This window comes from Melospiza melodia, chromosome Z (genome assembly GCF_035770615.1).
Source record: "Melospiza melodia melodia isolate bMelMel2 chromosome Z, bMelMel2.pri, whole genome shotgun sequence".
NCBI lineage: Eukaryota > Metazoa > Chordata > Aves > Passeriformes > Passerellidae > Melospiza > Melospiza melodia.
In genome coordinates, this window is record NC_086226.1 from 30,454,061 (window position 1) to 30,476,583 (window position 22,523).

The 22,523-nt window shown below is 41.2% G+C and overlaps 1 protein-coding gene across 2 annotated transcripts in view; it reads left to right on the forward strand.

Moving 5' to 3' along the window:
• The window catches only part of PARP8 (poly(ADP-ribose) polymerase family member 8), a 119,178-nt gene that overhangs the window by 32,679 nt on the left and 63,976 nt on the right, over positions 1-22,523 (forward strand). For both annotated transcript variants that reach the window (XM_063181135.1, XM_063181136.1), the window contains exon 3: positions 22,125-22,162. In XM_063181135.1, coding sequence (XP_063037205.1) covers positions 22,125-22,162 — 38 coding nt within the window. The remainder of the gene's footprint in view (positions 1-22,124; positions 22,163-22,523) is intronic.

The following is a 22,523-nucleotide window of genomic DNA, read 5'->3' on the forward strand; positions in this document are numbered from 1 at the left end:
GTACCTGTGCTTGCTTCTGAAGGTTTTTGTCTCTGCCTGAAAGCACCTGTCCTCTCTCTTTGTATGATCAGACTTTGATCTTTCCCCCTTATAACTGTAAAATCACAGGCTGAAAGACTGTACTATCTCAGAGAGAGATCTATGAACCATGTCAAATATTTGTTATCAAACAGGTTTAGCTGGACACCCGTGTTTTCAGTTGTTTTAACAGAGAATGGACTTGGTGCTGTGTAATGTTTAAACTTGATTAAATAAATAAGTTTATCTAGTAAGTAAAGAGAAGACATGGAAAGGAATTCCTGCATTGTCACAGACACGCTTAGAAAGCAGTGACTTTGCAACACAGCAAAGCACTAGAGAAAATTGTCTCAAAGTAACAAACAAGAGGTACTTCAGTAAAATTAATGTATATTCTTATTGCATTGAAAATGAGGATATGTGGCTTCCTTCTTAAGCTAAGAATAAGGCAGATCTTGATTTATCAAGAAGTGTAGGACCCAGGATAGCCTGCTCAATGAAGAGCATAACTTTGCGTCTTGCCACACCCAGAAGTATTTCTATTTGATGCTTGATCCTTCCACAGTGGCAGGGAGCAAAGTGTACTGGCCTGCCCCTTGTCTGGCCTTGTCCTCTCCTGCCTGTGGCAGCAGGGAGGCACCCAGGGTGATGGCAGAAGGGGTGCTAGGTGTGCAGGATGCAGCATGGCTCTCCGGGTTCTGCTGCAGGGATACTGCATTCTGGAGGTGTTTAATAAAGGGGTACTGGAGAGGAAGCTGTGCCCAGTCCCTCTTATAACCATCTGATAAGCTTTCTGATCCCCCCTGAGACAAGCTTCCTCTGCACCCCAGCCTTTCAAAAAAAACTCTGTTTTCCTGTCACCCCTTACAACTCACTAGAATTTCATTACTGCCCCTGCAGAATGCTTTGCTATTGCTGGGAAAGACTGAGCCTGTGCTGCTGAGAAACCATGAGTCAGCTTGCTCAAGGGAAGGAGGAGGAGGCAAGGAAATCTCCTTTTATGATGAATCTTCCCACACTTCCTGCTGTTTCTGTTTTGGGCACACTGGTTCAGAAGCTGTGGGCTGTTTTCTGCCTGGCTCTCAGTGTGTGAAAATTGTTCCTTTCCTAAGAGGGATCACCTACTTGTCCTGATATGAGGTGACAGTATCCCACGCCTTTCCCCATCTAGAACAAAAGGGATAATCTTTCATCTCCACTCGAAGCGAAGCACGGTGTTATGGGGGAACTAGGGCAGGAGAAAGCCCTTGCTGAGCTCTGTAGAGTTTCAGAGTCCAGCAATGTTAGAGAGGTTTTCTGAGTCACTCTTTACTCTGAGAGGCTGTTGTTTAGTCTAATCCTGTGGGATAAATATATTCTCATTAAATTCACAGGGGCTCACATCACTTAACTAAGGCGTGACTGGACTCACAACACTTAACAGCAAAGAGTTTTTTTGCAAATAGTATACCATACATTTGTGTAGGTTATTCAGTAAAAAACCAAACTTCTGCCTCTTTGCTTGGAAGGTCATATTCTGAGGGTGAGTACAACAGTGCTGAAATGGTTTTAATATAATATGATTCTGGATAAAAATTATGACAAAGAGGTAGCAAAACAGTGCAGTTCACTTGCTGGAAACATCTTGCAAGTGCTTCAATTATATTTCATGCTCGAGTTGAGAGCTGCTACAATAGTGACAGGAGGAGAAAAATAGAGTTGCTTCATTTCTTTTCTCCCACCCACGGACATTTCTCAGTGTGGAAAATGAGTCATCAAGAAGAGGTATTTTTACTTTGCAACAGACATTAGAGAAATGTTGATCTTCAGACAAGCTGTGTGTCAATCGATCCACTAGGCAAGAGGTCTGATCCTGCTTGCACAGACTTTATTTCTTTTGGAACCAAGGAGCAGCCAGCAGAGACTCCCCAGGATTCACAGTCAGCTCAGGTGTGGCTCCCACTGTGGCAGCTGTGTGGCATGGCTGATCTGGGGACTGGGCCAAGTTGCTGGGGTCTGAGTCTGCTTTGACAAAGCTGGGGTAGATCCTCAGCAGAGGCTGATGGTCGCAGGCGCCTCTGCAAGCCCTGCCCCAGCCCATTGGCAGTGCCATGGTGGGTCTGCCAGCACAGGGCCTGCTTGCCAGCTCTGCCTCAGCTCTGTCAGATATGGCCAGGGACATCTGTCACTTTTGGAGATGTAGACTGACGTATCACAGCTTTCAAGAAGGTTTTTAGAAGTCTCCTGTCACGAGTGAAAAGTAAGCATCAACTAAATCATGAGGTGGCCTCTTGGTTTGAGAATATAATCATATGGGATGTCTGGGCATGCTGCTTTTTGCCATCTGAGAATTTGAGCACTTAATCTACTTTTAATTTGTATCTTATTTTGGTGTGGAAGGCTTCAATATAATGTGTAACAAACACAGGGATTTTATCTGTCATTGCTAAAGCATTTTGCAGAAGGGGAATAGGAAACTTGAGGCTCAAAGCCATGTAAAGGAGTTAATCAAATCGATCTGCAAAGTGCAGATCTCATCCTCATTGCTTCTCACTAGACCACACTTTGATTCCTCTAAGCTCTTCAGAGGTACTGGTGGCTCAGAGGACTGTAAAACAACAGACCTGCAACCACAAACTAGTATTTCTCACACCCAAGCTGGTATTTATCACCCTAAATAAGTTTTTCTGGCAAGCCAGTGTTACTGTTGAACTAATGTTTTTCCTTTTTGCTACCTTGAACTTTTGTTAATATTTACTCTCAGTCACCAAGTTTGCACACATCTGGAGGGCTTTCTGTGTTGTTCTGTCGGGTTTGCACAGTCACGTTTTGGTAGCAGGCAGACTACTAGGGGGGGCTTCTGTGAGAAGCTGGCAGCAGTCCAAGATGAATGTGCTGCTGGTCTATGATGGGCTTATCAGAAAAGGTATTAATACCTCTGTGATATTTAAGAAGGGAAAAAAAAGTTATTGCACAGATGTAATTGCAGCCAGAGAAGAGAGGAGTAAGAAGATGAGAGAGGAACAGCTCTGCAGGCCAAGGTCAGTGGAGAAGGAGGGACAGGAGGTGCTCCAGGTGCCAGAGCTGAGAGTCCCCTGCAGCCTGTGGTACAGACTGTGGTGAGGCTGCTGTGCCCCTGCAGCCCATGAAGGAATCCAGGTATTCAGAGATCCATCTGCGGCCTGTGAAAAAGACCTGCAGTGAAGGAAATGGGTACCTGGGAGAGGAGGAGGCTGTGACCCCATGGGAAAGCTCTGCAGGAGCAGAGTCTAGGCAGACCCGTGGAGAGAGGAGCCCACGCTGGAGCAGGTTTCCTGGTAGGATTTATGACCTTTGGGGGACCCACCCTGGAGCAGCCTGTCCTTGAAGGACTGCACCCCATGGAAGAGAACTTGCCCATGGGATGGACTCATGTTAAAGAAGTTCATGGACAATTATCTCCCATGGGAGGGACCCATGCTGGACCAGGGGAAGGACTCCTCTCCCTGAGCAGTGGCAGGAGCAATGTGTGATGAACTGACTGTAATCCCCACTTCCCTCTGCACCATTATGAGGGAGGAGGTAGACCCTTCCTCGTAGGAGGAGGGAGAGGTGGAGGAAAGGTGTTCTTAATTTTATTTTAAATACTGTGGTCTGATTTTGATTAATAATGGAATTCATTTAATTTCCCCAGTGCGAGTCTGTTTTGCCCATGATGGCATTTGGTGGGTGATCTCTCTCCCTGTACTTATCTCATGAACCTTTCCTTACATTTTCTCTCCCCTCTTCTCTTGTGGAGGGGAGCGATGGAGAGGTGTTGGTGGGCACCTGGCATCCAGCCGGGGCTAACTCACCATGATAACTGATTTTTGGAAGTTTGTGAGCTGTGAAGATTATAGTTAGGATATCCTTAACCACGCTATATAGTGGTGGCTATATAGTTCTTTTTTGGGTATCACATAAAGAGTTGACACTTACTTGTGTAGATCCAGTGCAAAGACTGTGTCTGCCAGTAGCCATTAATTGTGGTAGCCTGCCAAAGGTGAGGCTGACACAGCTTGGTGTCACTAAGTCCAGCAGGTAGTGGGGTTGGGCATGTACAGGTCTACATCTCTCTATGACTGCCCCCCATCCTGCTCACCTGCTAGGCCAGCTTGCTGCTCATGAGAGGCTTGCTGCTCATGCTTACCCAGTGCAGGGCAAGAAAACAGCAGTTCTGATGGCACAGGGCCACCCTCTTTTATTCCCTCGTCCCTCTGTTTCCCCATGCTTGTTGCTGTTACCCTGTTGCTCTGTTTTGTTGCCTTCCTTTGGTCCTTACCATTGCAGGACTTCAGGAGTTCCCAAGTGCACTTCCCAGGAGCCTGGTGAAGTGTCCCCTGCCCTGGCAGTAACCTTGTACTTTGGAAGATAGTGCAGGAAACACATCCCAGTGACCCATGGTGTTGGGTGTCAGCCCCCAGCCGTGGAGCCAGCAATCCCCGGCTCAGCTGTGGCTGCCCTGGGACTGCCCTGGTCAGAGCAGCTGCTGGCCTGCCTTCCCTGGCTGGTGTCACTGTGAATGGCCGTGGTCACCCAACTGGCCAGCAGCCCGAGCCCATTGCCAGTACATCTGCTCAGAGCTCCCCCAGGGAGCTGCGTGTTGCCACCAGTGGCTTCAGCTCTAGATCTTGTCATAGGTGTCCATGGTGTGTGAAAGCTGTGGGGATTTCCCTCAGCTGCCGAGTTGTACTGACTCATTAGGCTGTTTCCATATGTTTCTATCTGTCTATTAATAACTTTTATTAATAACTTCTAATAATAGCTTTAATTTTTTCCTAGGCAGAACTGAACTCCTTGAACCCTTTCGTCAGTGTATTTAAATTGTGATTTGAGTGCAAACTGAATTTTTTTCCTACTTTTTTTTTTTTTTTTTTTTTTCTTTTTTTTTTGACTTCTTCTTTGGCTAGATCTCAATAGATTGTAGAGAAGACAGCTCGCTTGCATTTCCTGTCCTGTACTTTCACTTACTGAGACATCCCCTTGCCTGATCCTCTGTGAAGCTTTGTAACCACATGGAAGCAGTTTTTCCCTGTGGAAATGGATGTCAGGGCTCCCACTGGATTTAGGAAGAGCTCTATTTAGAAATGTAATTGCTAGGCTTTCCCAGTTCATATTACTCTCCATGTCTTCTCAGTCTCACATGTTCTCTGGGTTAAAGCATATCCTCTCCTTGCCCCACCTGTTACAGAAGAGGGGCCAGCAGGGTGTACTCAGCTCTTTCTTTATGAAAGGACGTTAATTTCTCTCTGTGGATTTGAAAGAAGAGGTGCAAATAGACAGACAAAACAACTTTTGCCTTAGAATTCTGTTTTTCTGAGGTCACTGAAGGGATTGCATGACCCTGAAGAGAAGAATGGAGTCCTGTTAAGTACTTCATATGCCTAGACCTCCAGTTTCCTGAATCAGCTGTACCCTTTTTTTCATGTTCAGATTTAGGTTCGGACTGTAGTTTCTGCTTGCACAAATACTTTGATGAGAACAAATACAGCTCAGTGGAAATACATTGTGAGAGTAGTTGTTGCCTATGTTTTCCTACTTTATTAGGCACATTTACAGTATGCTGCATTCTTGTTTCTCTTCTGATCTAATAAAGTAAAAATAGTACATCAAATTAAATTAGTTTCATTCTATACTTACTCAGTAGTAGATGAAGTGTCTTGCAGGATCTGCTTTTTATTTTTAAAACAAATCAAACAAATGAAGTGCAGTTATTTCTCAGTAATTTCATTTCTTTCTAATTATAATTTTCAGAGGCAAGTGGTTTTGATATTAGAAAGATTATGCTGATGTTCATTAGGTTAGAATGACATGGTGAATTCACAGAAGGGGAGGAACAACAAATTGTTTGAGAGATTGAATTTGAATTACCGTAATTTCTCATTAAAGCCTGGATTCATTAGTGAAGTATATCAAACAAGGGCAGTTTTCTTTCTCACATTTCAGTGTGATCTGTGTTGCAAAGAATGTTTTCAAAAGAAATAGAACTAATTCTGTAAAGCGAAAGATTTGTTTTTCTTTAGATTAAAGTTACACAGTCACTCTGTATGATCTTTTTCTTTCAATTTTGCTTACCAGTTTTCTATAGCATTGCTACATCTGTGAGCTCTGCGTTGGCTCTGCTGCTGCTGCAGAGCATTTGGCAATGTTGGGATGGTGGCTGGGGAAGTGTGCACAAATTCAGTAAAGTCTTGTGTGATTGCACTGTCCCAGTTGCAAGAGAGGTATAGCTATACCTCTTCTTCCAGTGGAATCACTTCCTGCTCCCATTGCCTCTTATGCTCTTTACAGACATAACATTACTAAAATGTCAATCTTTTAAAAATTCAAACTAGTTACCACACATCTGGCTCTCTTTGCAGTTTAGTAAATGTGAGGACAGCAAAATCCCCTTGCTGTGAGAAGCAGTGGCAGTTGCATGATTAGCTGTCGTGACCTGATGTTTAGTGGAAGTTTGGTAAAAATGCAGGAGTGTTCTGAAGGTAAAGCTCAAAGTCTTTATTTTATTGAAAATGGAGTCACTTCCATGTGAGCCTTTTCACACTTCTGAAAAATGGAAGTGGCAGGATTTTGCAGTGTGTGGAGGAACAAAGCTGTGTTGTCTGCATTATGTGGATTTTCATTGCATAATGTACTCATGGGTGAATACACCTAGCTAAAGTAGGCAAGTGGTCAATGTAACATTCTGGTTGGGTGTCTGATGACTTCAAAAACTGTAGCAAAAGTCAGCCAACCTACCTATTGGGAAAGGGGTAGTAAATCACCTACAGGGATTGAAAGTATCTGTATTTGGCAGGAGACTATCAATGTGAAAGACTGATACCCTGTGGATAACAATAGTTTTGGTGTCATTGAGGAACGTACTGTGGGGAAGGATGGTTTCTATCTTGTACCTGTGATGGAAGAGATCTTTTGTAATCTATCACAGACTGTCTGTGGGCTTACACAATTGGGTGTCATTGCTGAGTATTTGTTTCTCACTTGGAAAACAGAACCATCAAGGAAAATACCTCCAGGTAGAGGCCCAGCCAACAGCACAGCACTCAGAAGGTTACAACCAGACCACATCCCATGTGCCACATCCGTGTGCACCCTACATCTCTCCAGAGATGGCAGCCCTACCATCCCACAGGGCAGCTGCGGCTGTCCCATCGAGGTGTTGTCCCAACACCGTTGATAGGGTTTCCCCAAGGGCAGAGGCCCAGAGAGAATGCAGCTGCAAGAACAAGAGCTGTGTCCTCTGGTGGTCCACCAGCTACAGAAGTTGGGAGGAGGAGGGGAGGAAAAGTTTATTTCTGTTCCCTTTGACTCAGAGTTTTTGATCTGAGTAACTTGGGGTGAAATAGTCAGGGGTTTGTGTGGTGGTGGTTGTAGTTTGGGGTTTTGGGTTTTTTTTTGTAAAACTTGAAATTTATTTGCATTTACTACTAACTCCATTGTTATTGAATGTTGTTAAATAAAGCTTTTTATCTGATTGAGTAATTTAGGTTAAATTTTGTTTGACTTTTCCTTTGAGCACTGAGGATCTTGCCCTGGAAGGTGCTGAATAACCTTATGCTCCCACAGCCTTCTCAGTAGGAGCTGAGAGCACTGCACTGCCCCTGGAGGTGGCTGGATCTTCATGAGGCCAGGTCACACATAGTCTAGCATAATTTAAAAATAGGATGAAGGTTTTCAAACGTTTTTTAGTTAATGCGTCATGGCCCTCCTACAGTAATAGTTCCTATGGCTTAATATATCACCGTAAGTATTTTGTTTATTAGTAAAATCTTGCTAAATTTTTCAGGCTCTTTGTTACTCATGTCCTTTTGTGAAAGAAGGCTGCTATTTTTCCTTTTAATTTTGCTGGTGCAAATAAGTGGTACTGCTTTACTGTTCCATTTCACCACAGGCAATAATTTCAAATGGTTACACCTCTTCTTTTGGGCTTAATGACACCGTCAGATGATGGAAAGTGAGTGACCTTTCAAAATGGAGTGAACTATAATCACTGTGCCACTGAGTTCCTGGTTTTCTGTTCTGGAAGAAACAGCCCCCACAGTGACCTTCTAGCACCCGAGGGGGCTGTGGGAGAGAGGGGGGAGTTTATTGATCAGGTGCTGGCATGACTCACATCACCAGTGCCTCTGTAATAAACAGTCCTGTAAGCAGGTGAGCAGTTTAACCCCTGCATGTCTGCTTGTCACTTCTCCAGGGGAATTCATTTGAGGTGAAAATGTGGTGTACCCACCACAGGTGCCAGTATACTTGACACTATGTTAACAATACTTGTGCCAGCATTACCTGAAGGTTTTTTCATGTGAATTCTCTTTCCTCAGGACCCCAAACCTCAGATTTGAAAAACAGCCTTCATGTGTGCTGATACTTAGGTTATTTGGGCTCTTCCTGCTCGTAACTCTTTGTGGTTGGGTGTTTGTATGTTTTGTGTGTCCTGATGTGCCTGAGGTGACAGTCTGTATCTTGGCAAAACTGACCCAGATTTTAAGATGTAGATGGCTGAATCAGATTTTTTTAATCTCTATATTTAGGTTCCTCTGTACAATGGCCTCAGTAAAAACAGGATGACAAGCACTTGCAACTGCATTACTGTTTCCACTGATGCTTTCTGTGGAGTCTGGGCCACTGCTAGCTGAGCAGTCCTTCAAGTCACTGCAAATGTGTGTGGTGTCAGTGAGACATCCATCTTCAGTGTCTGATCCTTCCTTCTTTCATTCTGTTGGTTAATTGGTTTTGTTCTCTTCAAGCCATCTAATTTTTCTTTACATTAATTCTTCATAGCTCTGTCTTTATTAAAGGCTCTGAGGAGATCTTCAGATTAAGAGCTCTGTGTTAGTGAAAGGCTTACTGGTCTTAATCTCACATTAGCAGAAGACTGACATTTTCTGGCTGTGTTTGCTTTCATTCTCTAAACTTACTAGAAATGCTTAATAATAGAATGCCTGATTACAAAACTTACACTTTACAGGTTGTTTCTCATCTTTTGGATGCTTTCCATATTTTGGTGATAATTTTGGTGGGTGAATGTGCTAAATAGTACGGTCAGAGCAAAGAGTAAGGAAGAGATGAAGGGAGTGCATCATCATGTTTGACAATTTTAAATTGCAAATTTGCTCATGAAGAAGCAGACAGAAGGATAAGCCTTCACTTTTTTCCTGGGAGTTTTGCCTGTGAAGTTTCATGGGACCAGGATTTCATTGTGTGTTTTAAAAAGCATGTACCAAGTTTGAGTACCTTAGGATGAGTTCTGTTTTGCAATTTTCTCAAAGGTATTTAAATGCTGCTCTCATAAAAGGTGCTTAGGTAGCCATATCCCTTTTCAGATACCTGAATTTCTACTGAAATCTGCAACAGAATGGAAATTTTTGTACCTTAGTGAGTACATTGCATTGTCTAAAATGGTGGGTATGTACTGATGGTAATTTCAAGGGAATATGAAGTTTAGTTTTCTAACTGCCGTTTCTGCACAATTATTGTTGACCAATTATTTTTAAAATCTGGACTCTAAGCCTTTTTTTTTCAAAACTGCTGATGGTTCCTGCTGATTTCTCTTGGAGATGTAGTGGTTCAGCACACATGAAAGGTAAATCAATGACTATAAGGCTTTGTAGTTACAGATCGCTTTTTGAGAAAGTGTGCATTTTTTCTTGCTGGGAGGCATATAACAAGACACAGCTGGGAATAGAACTATCTCTGCCTTTGCAAGAATACAGGGGCTTCCTAAACCATTGCTTCATCTGGCATGTAATTAGTTTTTTGAGAAGACAGGGATCTAATTAAGACTGGTAGAGAGTTTTATTAATTTTATCTTTACAAATTAAAATGGTATTTAAAATCTTAACTACATGTTGGGGTAGGGTACCAGTGTTACCTGTTGTTTTTTGTTCTATAGTTTGCTTAGCATTTTCTGTAGGAATGTCTGCCAGGCAATATTCAAATATGGTATGTTTGGATGTAGTATAAAATTAATATTCTATGAACAATTATGCGTCTTGAAGCATTCTTTGGCTCAAGAACAGCCCATATATTTAAAATTATTATTTATTAGATGAGCTGCTACTAAATATAGCTACATTAAAAAAAAAAAGTTCTGTATGCTCCTATTGCTTTCTGTCAGGAAGAAGAAACAGATTGTGTGATATTCAGGATTAGCTAAAATTTGTGAGAAGGTGGAAGAACTGTTTCAGATCCTCGCCAATGCTGCCACTTCAAATGTATAAAAAGCTCTTGAACTGAAATTCCCTGCTGCCGTTATTCTGCACCCTCTTGAAATATAGTACTGGGTTATGCTTTGAATTTTTTCCCTGAGTCACATTGAGAATTGTCAATGTCGTATTCAACCTACAACTTTGCTCTCTGAGCTACTAGTGAGAAAGAGAGGTAGCGTTTTGCTCATTAACATTTTACTCATGAAAATTAGCAAAGGAAACACAGTTGTTAGTTACCTTGCAATTGCAAAATTTTTCCATTAATTTTACTTAAATTCCTTCTCCATCCTGGCTTTAAATGGTTATGTGATTAGCCCTCTACCCATTCCCTGGAAGACCAACTCAAAGTTTAACGGGGTTCTCCATTTCTGATACTCAGTCAAGTTATACCTTCTCCCCTAATTTCACATGGGTATGGCTTGCCATTTTTTCCCTCTGCCGTTGTGTAAAAATTACACCCATCTTCATGCTGGCATACTGCAGAAGGTGCTGCAGTAGTCATCACATTTCCTACCATGCTTGCTCAGTGATTTGCCACACTCGGTCGACCTGGCTGTCTGGACCCACATAAATATTTTTGATCACTGTCTGTTCTTCCACATTTGTGGTTGTTTCTTGATGATGGCTGTATTGCCCTCAATTTACTGACATCTTTCTAATTTTAAGGATATCAGGACTGAATATCGTGTTAGAAGTGTATCTGTGCCCTCAGACTGAAACTCTCGTACCTGAAAAGAAAGGAATAAAACCAATATTTCCTTGTCATCTCATACTGAATTTTCATTTTATTTGCTGTTTGTGAGTGCATGCTCTTCCGTGACCATGGTATAGTGGCAGAGATAGGTATCCCAGTGAGGCTCCAAGTGTGAGGAGTGACCTACTCTGCTTTTCACGTTGCACCCTTCATCCCTGTAATTCTTGAGTCTTTTGGGCAGAGGAGACAAACTCCACTGGCATTGCCCCAGCCATGTAGCCCGTCCTTTTGTGTCTCTAACCACAGGAAACAGAAAGGCTTTGACCATGTTAGTGTAATGGGACAGGAGGATGAGCCAACCCCTCAGGTTTGCAAGCAGTCCTTGCATCTGTGAGCAGGAACAGCAGCTGTTGCCTTGGATTTAAATGCGTGCTGGATATGGGACAGTGCTATACCACAATATAGACATTTTCAGAGGTGCTGGACTTCACCATAATGATCTGAAATGGGACTCTGTGTAACTGTAAGCAATAGATAAATTACTGGCTGTAAGTATGCCAGTGGTCCTGAATTATGTGAATGGATTATATTGGCATAAATGAATTACTATGGACAATTCCACAGGTAACATGTATTACAACTCTTGCTCTGTAGGATTTTGTCATGTTGAATGTGTGCACTTTTAGTTTAGAATCGTTTTAAAAGCAATAGTTTGACATTCAAGTAATATATTTGGAAGTTGAACATTAAATTTGTACTAATGATAATGGAACCTGAAAGCATGGAAAATAAAGAAAAGAATAATTTTAGTTCATAAATACAGTGTTTCAGCTCTACCAAGAAGTATTGAGGTCTGACTTTAGAGGCAAGGGGAAAAGTTTGAGTTCTGTGAGATATATCAAAGAATGGATAAGAAAGAATGTTTAAATTTGTTACTTTTTCCCTGCAAGCAGTGCTTACTGCACACCTCATTAGATAAATGAGCAAAATGCCAACTAATTAATGAATGTGTAGAGTGTTCAAAGGACAATGCCTTAGACTTTCCTCCTTTTCTGAGCACTGCATGCAAAGGAAAGGAGCTCTTCTGCATGTCAGGGATATAATGAAGTTAAACAGTGAATATCTCCAGGGATTTATATGGGCTTAATTTTTGGTTTTCATTACTGCTAAGATGCTGAAAATATAAAATTATCTGGTAAAATTTCCTATGTCAAGATTCTCTCTTCTTGGATAGCTATAACCTGTTCAGTTTGTAGTTTACCTTGTGCTTTGGGTTTCTTTGGTGGTTGTTTCTTTTTTGTGTCCTTCTATTTTAGTTTGAAAAATAACAACATAAAGGCTTTGTACAGGGACTGGACAGGGTGTTACTTGTCAATTGATCTGAATTGAAAATCTGATTACTTGAATTACAACCATAAGACCCTCAAAACAGGCTTCTAGTGGGATCAATGTAGATTAAACCCTTATGGCTTTAAAATAACTCTTAACTGGCTTCAAAAAGAGCCTATCACAGTGGCTTCTGACAGCAGTGCTCTAAAATTAAAAGGTGGAAGCTGAAAAGAGAAAAAACTTTCTTCTCGAAAACCACTCCCAAAAAACCACCCACAAAACCATAAAGAGCAGAAAAAAAAACCCCTGAAATCCCCCAAAAACCTTAACTAAAACAAAATCAGCCTCTAGAAAGGACATGGTGGAAGAAAATGGACCCCATGATGTAAATAAGGTGGCCAAAGGCACATGATGCTATGTGATGCTCTGGCTGCTGCAGAGCTGGGCAAAGAATTTACTGTCCTGAGCTGTTTTTAGTGCTCTGTTTCCTGAGGAAGACTGAAATTGGATGAAGAGCTAATGGGGAATACGCAGGAAGAATTCAAACCCACAGGATCTGCGGAGAGAAAGAATACAGACCCCACCAGTACAAAAAGCATCCATGCTGGGAGGAGGGAGCTGCACCTGGTCAAACAGGGCAGCTTTACAGACGGGAGGCTTTAGTAGTTCTCAGTGAAATGGTCAGATTCTGGCGCAGTCTGGTTGTGGGCAACCTGGTTTTGCACATGTAGACATACTTGCGTCACTACAGGACACGAAATAACACGATGCGAACAGGGGACTCTCCAAGGTAAAAATAAGAGCATTCCATTTCGGACTCCAGCATTTATGGATTTCTAAAAGTGACAGTGGATTGGAGGGTGACAGTGACACTGGACAAACTAACTCCATCAAATTTCTCCTGCTCCATAAAAGAATGCAAAACAATAAGTTATTTACATAAAGTATGTGAGAAAGTTCGTTACAAGAATGCAAACATCAGAAGGCTTAGAAAAACTTTAAAAAACAGAGCAACATACTTTATTGTACCTCCTTCCAAATGACACACAGCACATACATTTCTCCCCCCTCAAAGTGTTCCTGATTTCCTAATTTTACTTTTGAAAGTCCCCTCACGTTTGCTAAAGTAATGATCAATCATGTAGAATTTGATGTGGTTACTAGAAGTTTTTGTGCCTTCTTCATTGGAGGCTTTGCTAAAGGGGAATTTTGGAGCTGCAGTTTTCTGTGCCCCCTTTATTTGAATGACATGCTAAATCCAGCAGGGCTTTGTGAGTAACATTCCCCATTTGATTCAGTTGCAATTCAGTTTCATGAGAAAACCACTAGCTCAATTATTCTTAGTGACAAATGCAAACTCTAATAATTTTGACTCACTGACACTGCTCATCTCTCTTTGGAGTAGGTCTGATCTGTCATCAATAGATGTGCTTGGGACTTTTTGTATGTCACCACACACGCACATTCTCCATCATCCAGAGGAAAAGATTACTCAGAATCACTTGTTGTTCTTTTCTGTGTAATTGCTGGTGCATCATGGGGAGTTACGATGTGTGGTGAAGGGGGCTTGTGCACAAATTTCAATTCTTTATGGGTATCTGTCTATATCTAGCAGCAAAAAATAGCTGTGACTAATGCTGGGTCATCAGCTGTTGGATCACAAAGAATACGGAAACTCATTGAACTGCAGTGTTTCAGGAGATCTAAAGTGGCCTGAATATCTGTAAAAAAAATTGCTGAGATGCAGACATGTGCATTCAAAACATTTTAAAGAGTGCTTCAAAAAGTGTTTAGAAATCCATGAAGATTGTTTTAATAAAGAATCTAGAAAATGGTATGGATGTGAAATAGTTGGCAATCCAGTTGTGTAGCAATATGCAAATACTAATGAAAAAAAAAGGAGTGCTCAAAAAGGTTTGCATCCTTTGGAATACATACCAAAATTTTTAGCAAAGCAAGGAAGTATTTGTTTCTAGAAAATAACAGAAGTGTGGTAGGGGGCCAGAAGTCTCTTATTTTCTGTGCAACTTGCCTGTAATCTTCTTTGACAAGTACTATAGTCTCCCTTGGACTTCAGTGGGATTTAGTTCAAGTTCTAAATTTTGTAAAAGAAAATAAACCAATCTTTAATATTGTGAGATTGTTCTTTCTTTGCTTGACTGACAGTCACTCTTTTCATAGCTGTGCAAATATATGCATGAAAACTCAAGTCCACCTCCTTTTAATTTTTGTCTCATTTGTTGCTTCTGATGCTTTCTCCCAGAATATAAAGTTGTTTTTCGCTAATCATTAGTGTATTTAATGGCATCAGTTTTAAAATCACTGCTTTAAAAAAAGGTAGAAGTCTTGTGCCTTGGTAGCTATTTCCCCATGTGAAAGAACAAAAGCCTGTATAATTATTTGTATTTAAAAAAAACCTGCAAATTTTTATTTCCAGAAGTGTATTATGAGATAGGCTGTCTTGTATGTTTCTAACAGTCGTGACTCTAACACTGTTTGTCTGTCAGTGTGTTTGGAGATGCACATCACTTTGTGCTTAGTGTTTTATGCGTCTGAAACATTTACTTAGTGCTGTTATGGTTTTGTCACATTACTGAGACTTTATTGTAAGGGTATTGTGAGTGAGTGGAGTGCAGCACACACTGATTTGTACTGCCTAAGAGTATTCGTGGATTCACTAAGTGTTGTGAACTTTTTTTATTGTTTCCCTCAGCTTTAGCAAGGCTTTGGCCACTGTCTCTCCCAATACCTTCGTGGCAAGGTCGGGGAGTGTGGGCTGGACGGGAGAACTGGCTGATTGAGGGCTGGCTGAAGAGCTGATCCCAGAGGGTTGTGATCAGTGCCACAGTGTGCTGTCACCAGCGGCGTACGCAGGGGTCACTACAGGGCTCGGTAGTGTTTAATGTCATCAGTGGCTTGGAGGAAGGGCAGATGCCTCCCCAGGGAGTTTGCTGATGACACAAAGCTGGGGGGGAGTGGCTGATACCCCAGGGAGCTCTGCAGCCCTTCAGAGGGACCCCAATAGGTTGGAGAGGTAGGCAGAGAAGAACAATCCAAAATTCAGCAGGGTCCTGCACCAATGGGAGGAATAACCCCAGGTGTCAGTACAGGCTCAGGGCTGACCTGCTGGTCACCTTCATCTCCTGTGGAGAAGGACCTGGGGGTCCTGGTGTCCACAAGCTAGGACAGCAGTGTGTCCTTGTAGCCAAAAATGACAGTGGTAACCTAGGGTGCTTTAGGAAAAACATTGTCAGCAGATTAGGGAGGTGATTCTGCCTCTCTTCTCAGCCCTGGTGAGGCGCATCTGGAAATCTGTGCTGAGTTCTGTGCTCTTCAGGACAAGAGAGACAAGGTGGAACTCCTGGGGCGGCTCCAGTGGAAGATGACAGAGATGATCAAGGCATCTCTGTTATGAGGACTGACTGAGAAGGCTGGGCCTGTTGAGCCTTGAGAAGAGACAACAGAGAGGGGTCCCCATCAGTGCCTGTCAGTGTCTGCAGGCTGGGGTCAGAGCAGGTCCAGGCAACAGGACAAGAGGCAACGGGGCAGGAACTGGTGCCCAGGAAATTCCACCTGAAAATGAGAAAGATCATCTTTTCTGTGCTGGTTACCAGGCACTGGCACAGGTTGCTCAGAGAGGCTGTGTAGTCTCCTATAAAGGAGATGTTCAAGGGCCATTTGGACACAATCCTGTGCCTTGTACTTTGGGGTGATCCTGCTTGGCCAGGGAGGTTTGACCAGATGACCCACTGTGGTCCCTTCTGGTCTGGCCCCTGCTGTGATTCTGTGATATGTAACAGACTAATAGCACAGCTGAGGTTTGAAAAGGCCTCTAAGATCATCAAGCTCAACTCTTAACACATTACCACCATGTTCACTAGTAAACCATATTCCCAAGTGCCATATCCGTACACTTTTTGAATACTTCTGAGGATGGTGCTTCCACCACTTGCCTGTTCCAGTGCTTAATCACCCTTTTAATGAAGAAGCAGAACAAAATTTGTGTTATATAATTGTAAATGTACATTTATAAATACATTCTAAAAGTCTCCATATTTTTTTGCTGGAGACAAAAGTGAATACTAGCAAGAGTTGTTTACAAAATCTGCCAGGTAAGAAAATGCAAAATGCTGCCATGGTTCTGTTTCTGAATATGAGCTTCAGTGGACCACTTCCTCAGCTGATGTGTGCTAAGTGAGATACAATCTTTTAAAAGCTCCAGAGTAGAAATCAAGATTATTTTTCCCATACTTCTATTTTTTTAAGAGCTCCACTGAAATGTAATGAAGTGTTTCTCAGCACAGCACTCATATATATCAAGTGATGGAGTATCTTGCTAATTTACTTGTTCATAATCTATTGAAAAACCTGACATTTATCTTTCACTCATACTTGTGGCAGGTGAACACCAAATGGAGAGGTTTCATTAAGTTTCTTTGTCATAGCTGTAGTAATTTTCCCTTATTTATCATTTATTGTGTAAGTTATTTTGTTTGCTCTGTTTTCAACATAAAATGAAATGGTTTTCTCCAGGCTGCGACTTTATAAGACTTGTCTTTTGGTGGTGCCCATCAAACAGGAGATACCTTTTTGCCATTGAAAATTGGTGCTTCTGGCTTGTAAGTCTCTTCTGCTGTTATTTGCATGCATGTAATCTACACACAAATTGGAGGAATGGCTTGACATTGGTGTCTTTTGCAGTGTGTTTAAATATTAGTTTTGAATTGTACTTCTCTTCACATAGTCTAATTCACCTAAGGTCAGTTACAACAAAAAAAAATTGTGGTTTTTTTTCTCTGTTAACGAATCCCATTTTTTGTGTAAATAGTATACCCTAATGTTCATCTGGTCAATACCTAAATGCCTTCATCTGCCGGTTCTCAAGGCATTTCTTCAAAGGTCATCTATTTCAGAAATGCTATTTGAAAGTTTTGTTTGGGTGCAATCCCACAGTTTGTCTTCCAGAAATCATAATTTCTACCCTGTATTTGTGATGTGATTTATTGTCAGGTTATAAGGTTTCAAAGTGGATCTCAGAATAGAGAGTGTTGAGAGTGGCTTGTGTTCATGGTGAAAGGCTTTTTGGAATCAGTTTTATTTTGTTTGAGGACAAAGGCTGGTCAGAAGTAAAGCAATATGAATGGTCTGGTTTCAGGATCAAATGCTGGTCTTATTGAAGTAGAAAAGGACACTAAAGGCTATGACAGTAATAGGAATCCCCTGAAGAATTTGTAAGCATTTTCAAAGATAAGAAAACAAAAACTTGAAGATAGAAGTATTTACTGTATAATTATTGAACGTTCATGCAATGTTGCTCTGCTGTGGCATGTTGTGTGCAGATACTGAAAATGTAAGAATGTTGTGAGTTCATAGCTAGTAAGTGGTGAAAGAATACAATTCCACTTGCATCTTCTGAGCTATATCTTATTCCTTTCTACAGTTTCACCCAGAAAAGAGTAAAAGCATGTTGTGTATATGATGTACTTTCAGAAATAGTATGTAGATCATTAAAGAGGTCCTTTGGCCCAAAGTTGTCACCAGCATAATTTTTTTTTCTTTTGTATGAAAGTTTCAGTCATATTTTTTTCATTTCACCAACTTGTTCAAAACCTGACTCTGGCATATACTCAATACCACAGTAACATTTCATATTTCAGGTTTATCCATAGCTTGCTTTGCTGAGCTTTAGTATCCTTCTTTAGTGATAAAATTTTGTGCTGATTGCATTACATCATTGATGAGCTAGATCTGAGATTTTGATGTATCATAAACAAAATCTCTTCTGAATTCTGTAGCTTCGGATGTATTATGGTTAAGTCCTATTTACTCTTTCTTTTGTATTTTGTTATAGATTGGCATTACCATCAGATTCCACATGAAAAATAATCTTGTTTTCTTTCTTCATCAAGTTTGCTAGAAAAAATATTAGGACATAAAGATCTGGCTCTAATAGAGATGACTAAAACTGGAATAGAAACTAGATCACAACTTCCACACTTAATAAGGCAGTAAGTCAGTTGTTGCCATGGGACAGAGCTGGTTGAATTGTCATGACTATTCCATAGTCATAAATCTTAGACTTGCACCAGATGCTTCACACTGTTCCTGCTGTGCAAAACAGCTGGAAGTTCAGCTTAAAGGATTTCTTTCTTAGAGAGAAACAATGGGTGGCATGGAGCTGATAACCCGAAACTGACGGGAAGCTGCATCCCAGAGACAGCGTTGCTGTTATGGCTTTAGGATGTGTATCTGATTATGGGGTTCGTATCATGATGGGTAAAACTGCAGTTCAAGGCTCAGGAAGCAATCTTACAGATGGATATAGGGAGGTGAAGCTGGTTGGTTTCCCTTTTATGAATGTGCTTTGCTGCAGTAACTTTCGCTTTGTTCTCTTTTTCGGTTTTCCTGAGTATTTTCCTTTGCCCTGGAGATGCAGTTTTGGGGTAACATTTTGCCTGGGAGTATAATCAATTAAGACTTTCTACTCCTTTTTAACGAGCTTTGAGAAATTGTAGTAATGTCAGATGAAGATGAATCTGCTTATTTTGTATTCAGTTGGGAAAGATTAATTTAAAAAATAGCAATTACATGGTGCATACCCATCTGGTTGATGAATTAGTTCTCCAGTGGAGATGAACTCTTGCATAATAATTTTTCTGTAGAAGAAATAGATATGGTTAAAACACATTGGAAAATTCTTGCAATGAGACCCCTGTGAGTAAAATTGTTACTAAGCCAAGGCTGTCAATGTTAATACTATTTCAAGCAATAAGAAGTCTACATTAAAAACATGAAACATGACAGTTCCCACTAATTTCTCTTGTAGTACTTTACTGTTTGTTAAATAACAAAAAATTTTACTAGGCCCTTTCGAGTATGAAGCTTGTTCTAAGCTTAGGGGTTCAGAAATATATGTATTGCAGGATGTCTTCTGTAGAGGGCCAGAGTAAAACAGAAACAGCACCATCATGGAGGCTTTGTTTACAGCCAGGAGTTTAACTGTTCCTGTAGCTAAAGCAATATAACTGAATGAGCAATGCTGAACGTGTTTATGGGAATGGGAATAAATTATACTGCTGTAAGCTGTATTTAGTAACTGCAATAAGGGTGTGCTGAGGAGCTGCATTGCCAGAAGGAAAAATCATTTCCCTCACTGGAATAATCATGTTGTACTTCTATGTGAGGGCCAGGCCTAAATTAATTCCAGTTGCATTTGTGAGTTCTTAAATGAAAAAGCTGCTTCAAGAAAGGCTTTCTTTGGCTTTGGGAGGATTTGACACTGAGAGGTGTTGAACATCTGCATTTTCGCTGAAGTCTGTGCTGTTTAAGGTGCTGTAAGTCATCACGGTTGTGTGTTTGTGGCTTGGTTCTAAATCTTGTTCAAGTCAGTGGGAAAATGCTTGGGTGGCTGGAGGACAGGAACCCTTGGGAGACCTTTGTTTGCCTGGCATATCTTGTTCTCTGACAAACCAGGTGTGCAGGCAATAGGAAGCAGTTTATCCTGAGAGCAGAAAAATGTGCTGAAGGGTGACCGTGTGTAACAATCACAGAGGAGAGCTCAGATAAAAATCCAAGTTTTGTTTTGTTCAGTAGTTTCATTTCCACTTTTTGCTTCCATGATCCACATATAACTAAGAGGAGTTGACAAGCTGAAGCAAAACACTACCACCTCTCTCTGGGGGAGGTGGAGTGGATTTATTCTCCCCGTTGCTGGATTCACTGGGCTCTGGATCAGATCCCAAGTTTGAACAGTCAGGTTTGAGCCTATTTCTAGCTTGCATTTTCCTTAACCTTTTAATTTATTCCTCCTCACAAGACAAACAGTATGTTGTTTGGTCACTAGTTTCCGTTTGGCAGCACCACAGCTGCTGCTGGCAGAGCTAACCACATGATGAAGAAAAAGGAAGAGAAAACTCAGTTCCATCAGGTTTCTGCACATGAAGACATTGACCAAGCAGAAGTTAGCTTTGAAATCAAATCCAGCTTCAAAGTTAGGTTAGGTTGCTGATGTCTTTTCCCAGCTGAATTTTGAGTATCTGCACTCAAGAGGTTGGGAAACCCTTCAGTCCCTGTTCTTGTTCTCAGTATTAGGACAAACCCATACCCAGAAATTCTGGAGGCAGCAAAGAGGTGTGCAAGCAGCCAGTCAAAAAACGTGAGGCTCTTTCACTACCTCTTTCAGTAGTAGAAGGAAGAAGTCATGGTTACAAATGTTTCTAGAAGCTGGGGTTTGCTGAGAACAGGCATGCAGTTAAGTTCTCAGGAATTTTTTTGGGGTATTCTGGCTTTTTTTCTGCATCACAGAGCAAAATTCTCTATATACGACTGCACTGAGATATAACATTTCCTTATTTTGGAATATCTCCTTATTTAAAATAGTGATACTATACATGGTGACAGATTAATTAGATTTAAATAACCCAGTCCTTAGGAAAAATACTCCAAGATGAGGAGATACAGATGCTGCCTATTCAAAATATCTAAAACATAATTAAACCAGAGAAGTGATAAAATGTTGAATTTTTACAGTGATGGGATTTTAACCAGAAGTTGTGTGGCAAAATCCATGGTCAGCTGTAATAAATGCTCCTTCTGCTTCAGTTTGTGAGAACATTTGCAGCTGTTGAAGAAACAGGCATCTTGGTGTCTTAGTCAAACAATACATAAAATATTCCAGAATAGATGGTGTGCAGAAACAGGTGAGAGAGCTGTGTGTTAATAGATTGACTTGCAGAAGGAAGTGTGAGGGAATTGATTGCCTCTTACAGTCACTGGATTGTGAAAGTGGAACTCATTTAATGGAAATCCTTGAGAGAGAAACATTAAAAATCATGCCTGGCTTCAGTTTCTTGTCTACATGGAAGCTGTATTCATGTCATTTAGAAAGATTGTATGAACCAATTTTCAACAATTTTTCAGCAAGTGCAATGCATACCAAAATTTCTCAAGAAGACTGTACTATCCTGCTTTGACTTAACTCACTACAGAGATGACCCCACACCATATATTATTTAAATGTGTAAGTGGACACAATATATAGGATTTAGAATTGGAGAGAATATGAATTATACAACAGAAACCTTTCAGTGGGCTTCATAGTTGAATGTTTTTATTCCAGAAATTAAGACGGACACTAAACTTAAAATCAGAAGGACTTGGTGGGTAGTTAGATGGCTGAGCAAACCATCACGCCTATTTGTCCTGCTCTCAGCTGCGAGTTGAGTGAAGATCTCACTGGAACGTAGGGAAAGCAGATGTAACTGAGCTGCAGAATCAGGATGGTGGTTTTGAGTGGCTGCTTTCTGATGAAATAGATTCAGGGAATCCACGTAGTGAAGTTGCTCTTCAGTGTGACTGTGGCTCTCTCAAATTTTAATTTGAACACAGATTGACAAAAGGTATAGATACTATGTAAAATAAAGAGTTTTGATGGAAGGAAGGAGCCCAAGACATCCAGATCCTTGTACAACAATGAGAAAGACTCCTGCTGAGTCTTGAGTCAACTACAGAAACCAGAAAGAGGAAAAACTGGGCTTTACGAGTTCTCTCGTTCTGGTGTTCAAAGAGTGACCTTTTTTTTTAAATCAGAAGTGAAATGTTACTCTAAAGGGAATATAATGCAGCCTTGATACTCCTTTTAAGAACACTGAAATCAGGATATGCCAGTTTAGCAAAGTAAGCTTTCAAAATGGGCATGACGCTTTTTATTTTCAGCTGAGCACTTCAAAAGCCATCAAAATAGATGTTACCTTCTGTTCTGGAAACTGTCAGGAAGCTATTAATAAGCATAAAATAATACAGGAGCAGGAAAAAGTGTTGTGCCAGCAGTTAATGTTGTTGTTTCTAATTTTGTTGTTGTTTTTTTTTCTTCTTTTTTACAGTGTGTCCTATTCAGTGCATGTCTCTGAGGATTACCCAGGTACAGTGCAACATCCTTGCCCCTGACACATGCATATACATGTTACCACAGTTTACTATATACAAATGAGAATATCTGAAAGGGTGTTGATGTCTTCCGGGTGCATCTTGTACTAATCATTTTCCATTAGTTAAGATTATTTTCACGGCCACTTCCCCTTTTCAGGCATCATTTATCACCTGGGTCAGGGTGAGACCACAGGTTCACAGGTTGTAGCTTGGGATGCTGGTGCCAACGGGGGTAGGAGTGAGAAAGTGCCTAGCTTCTCTTTGGCATGCTGGATGAAGCTGTATCTCTGAGGAGCCTGAGGAGGCTGGCGCAGGGCCAGCAGAGCAGTTCCTTGTGCTGGAGGCCCTGAGGA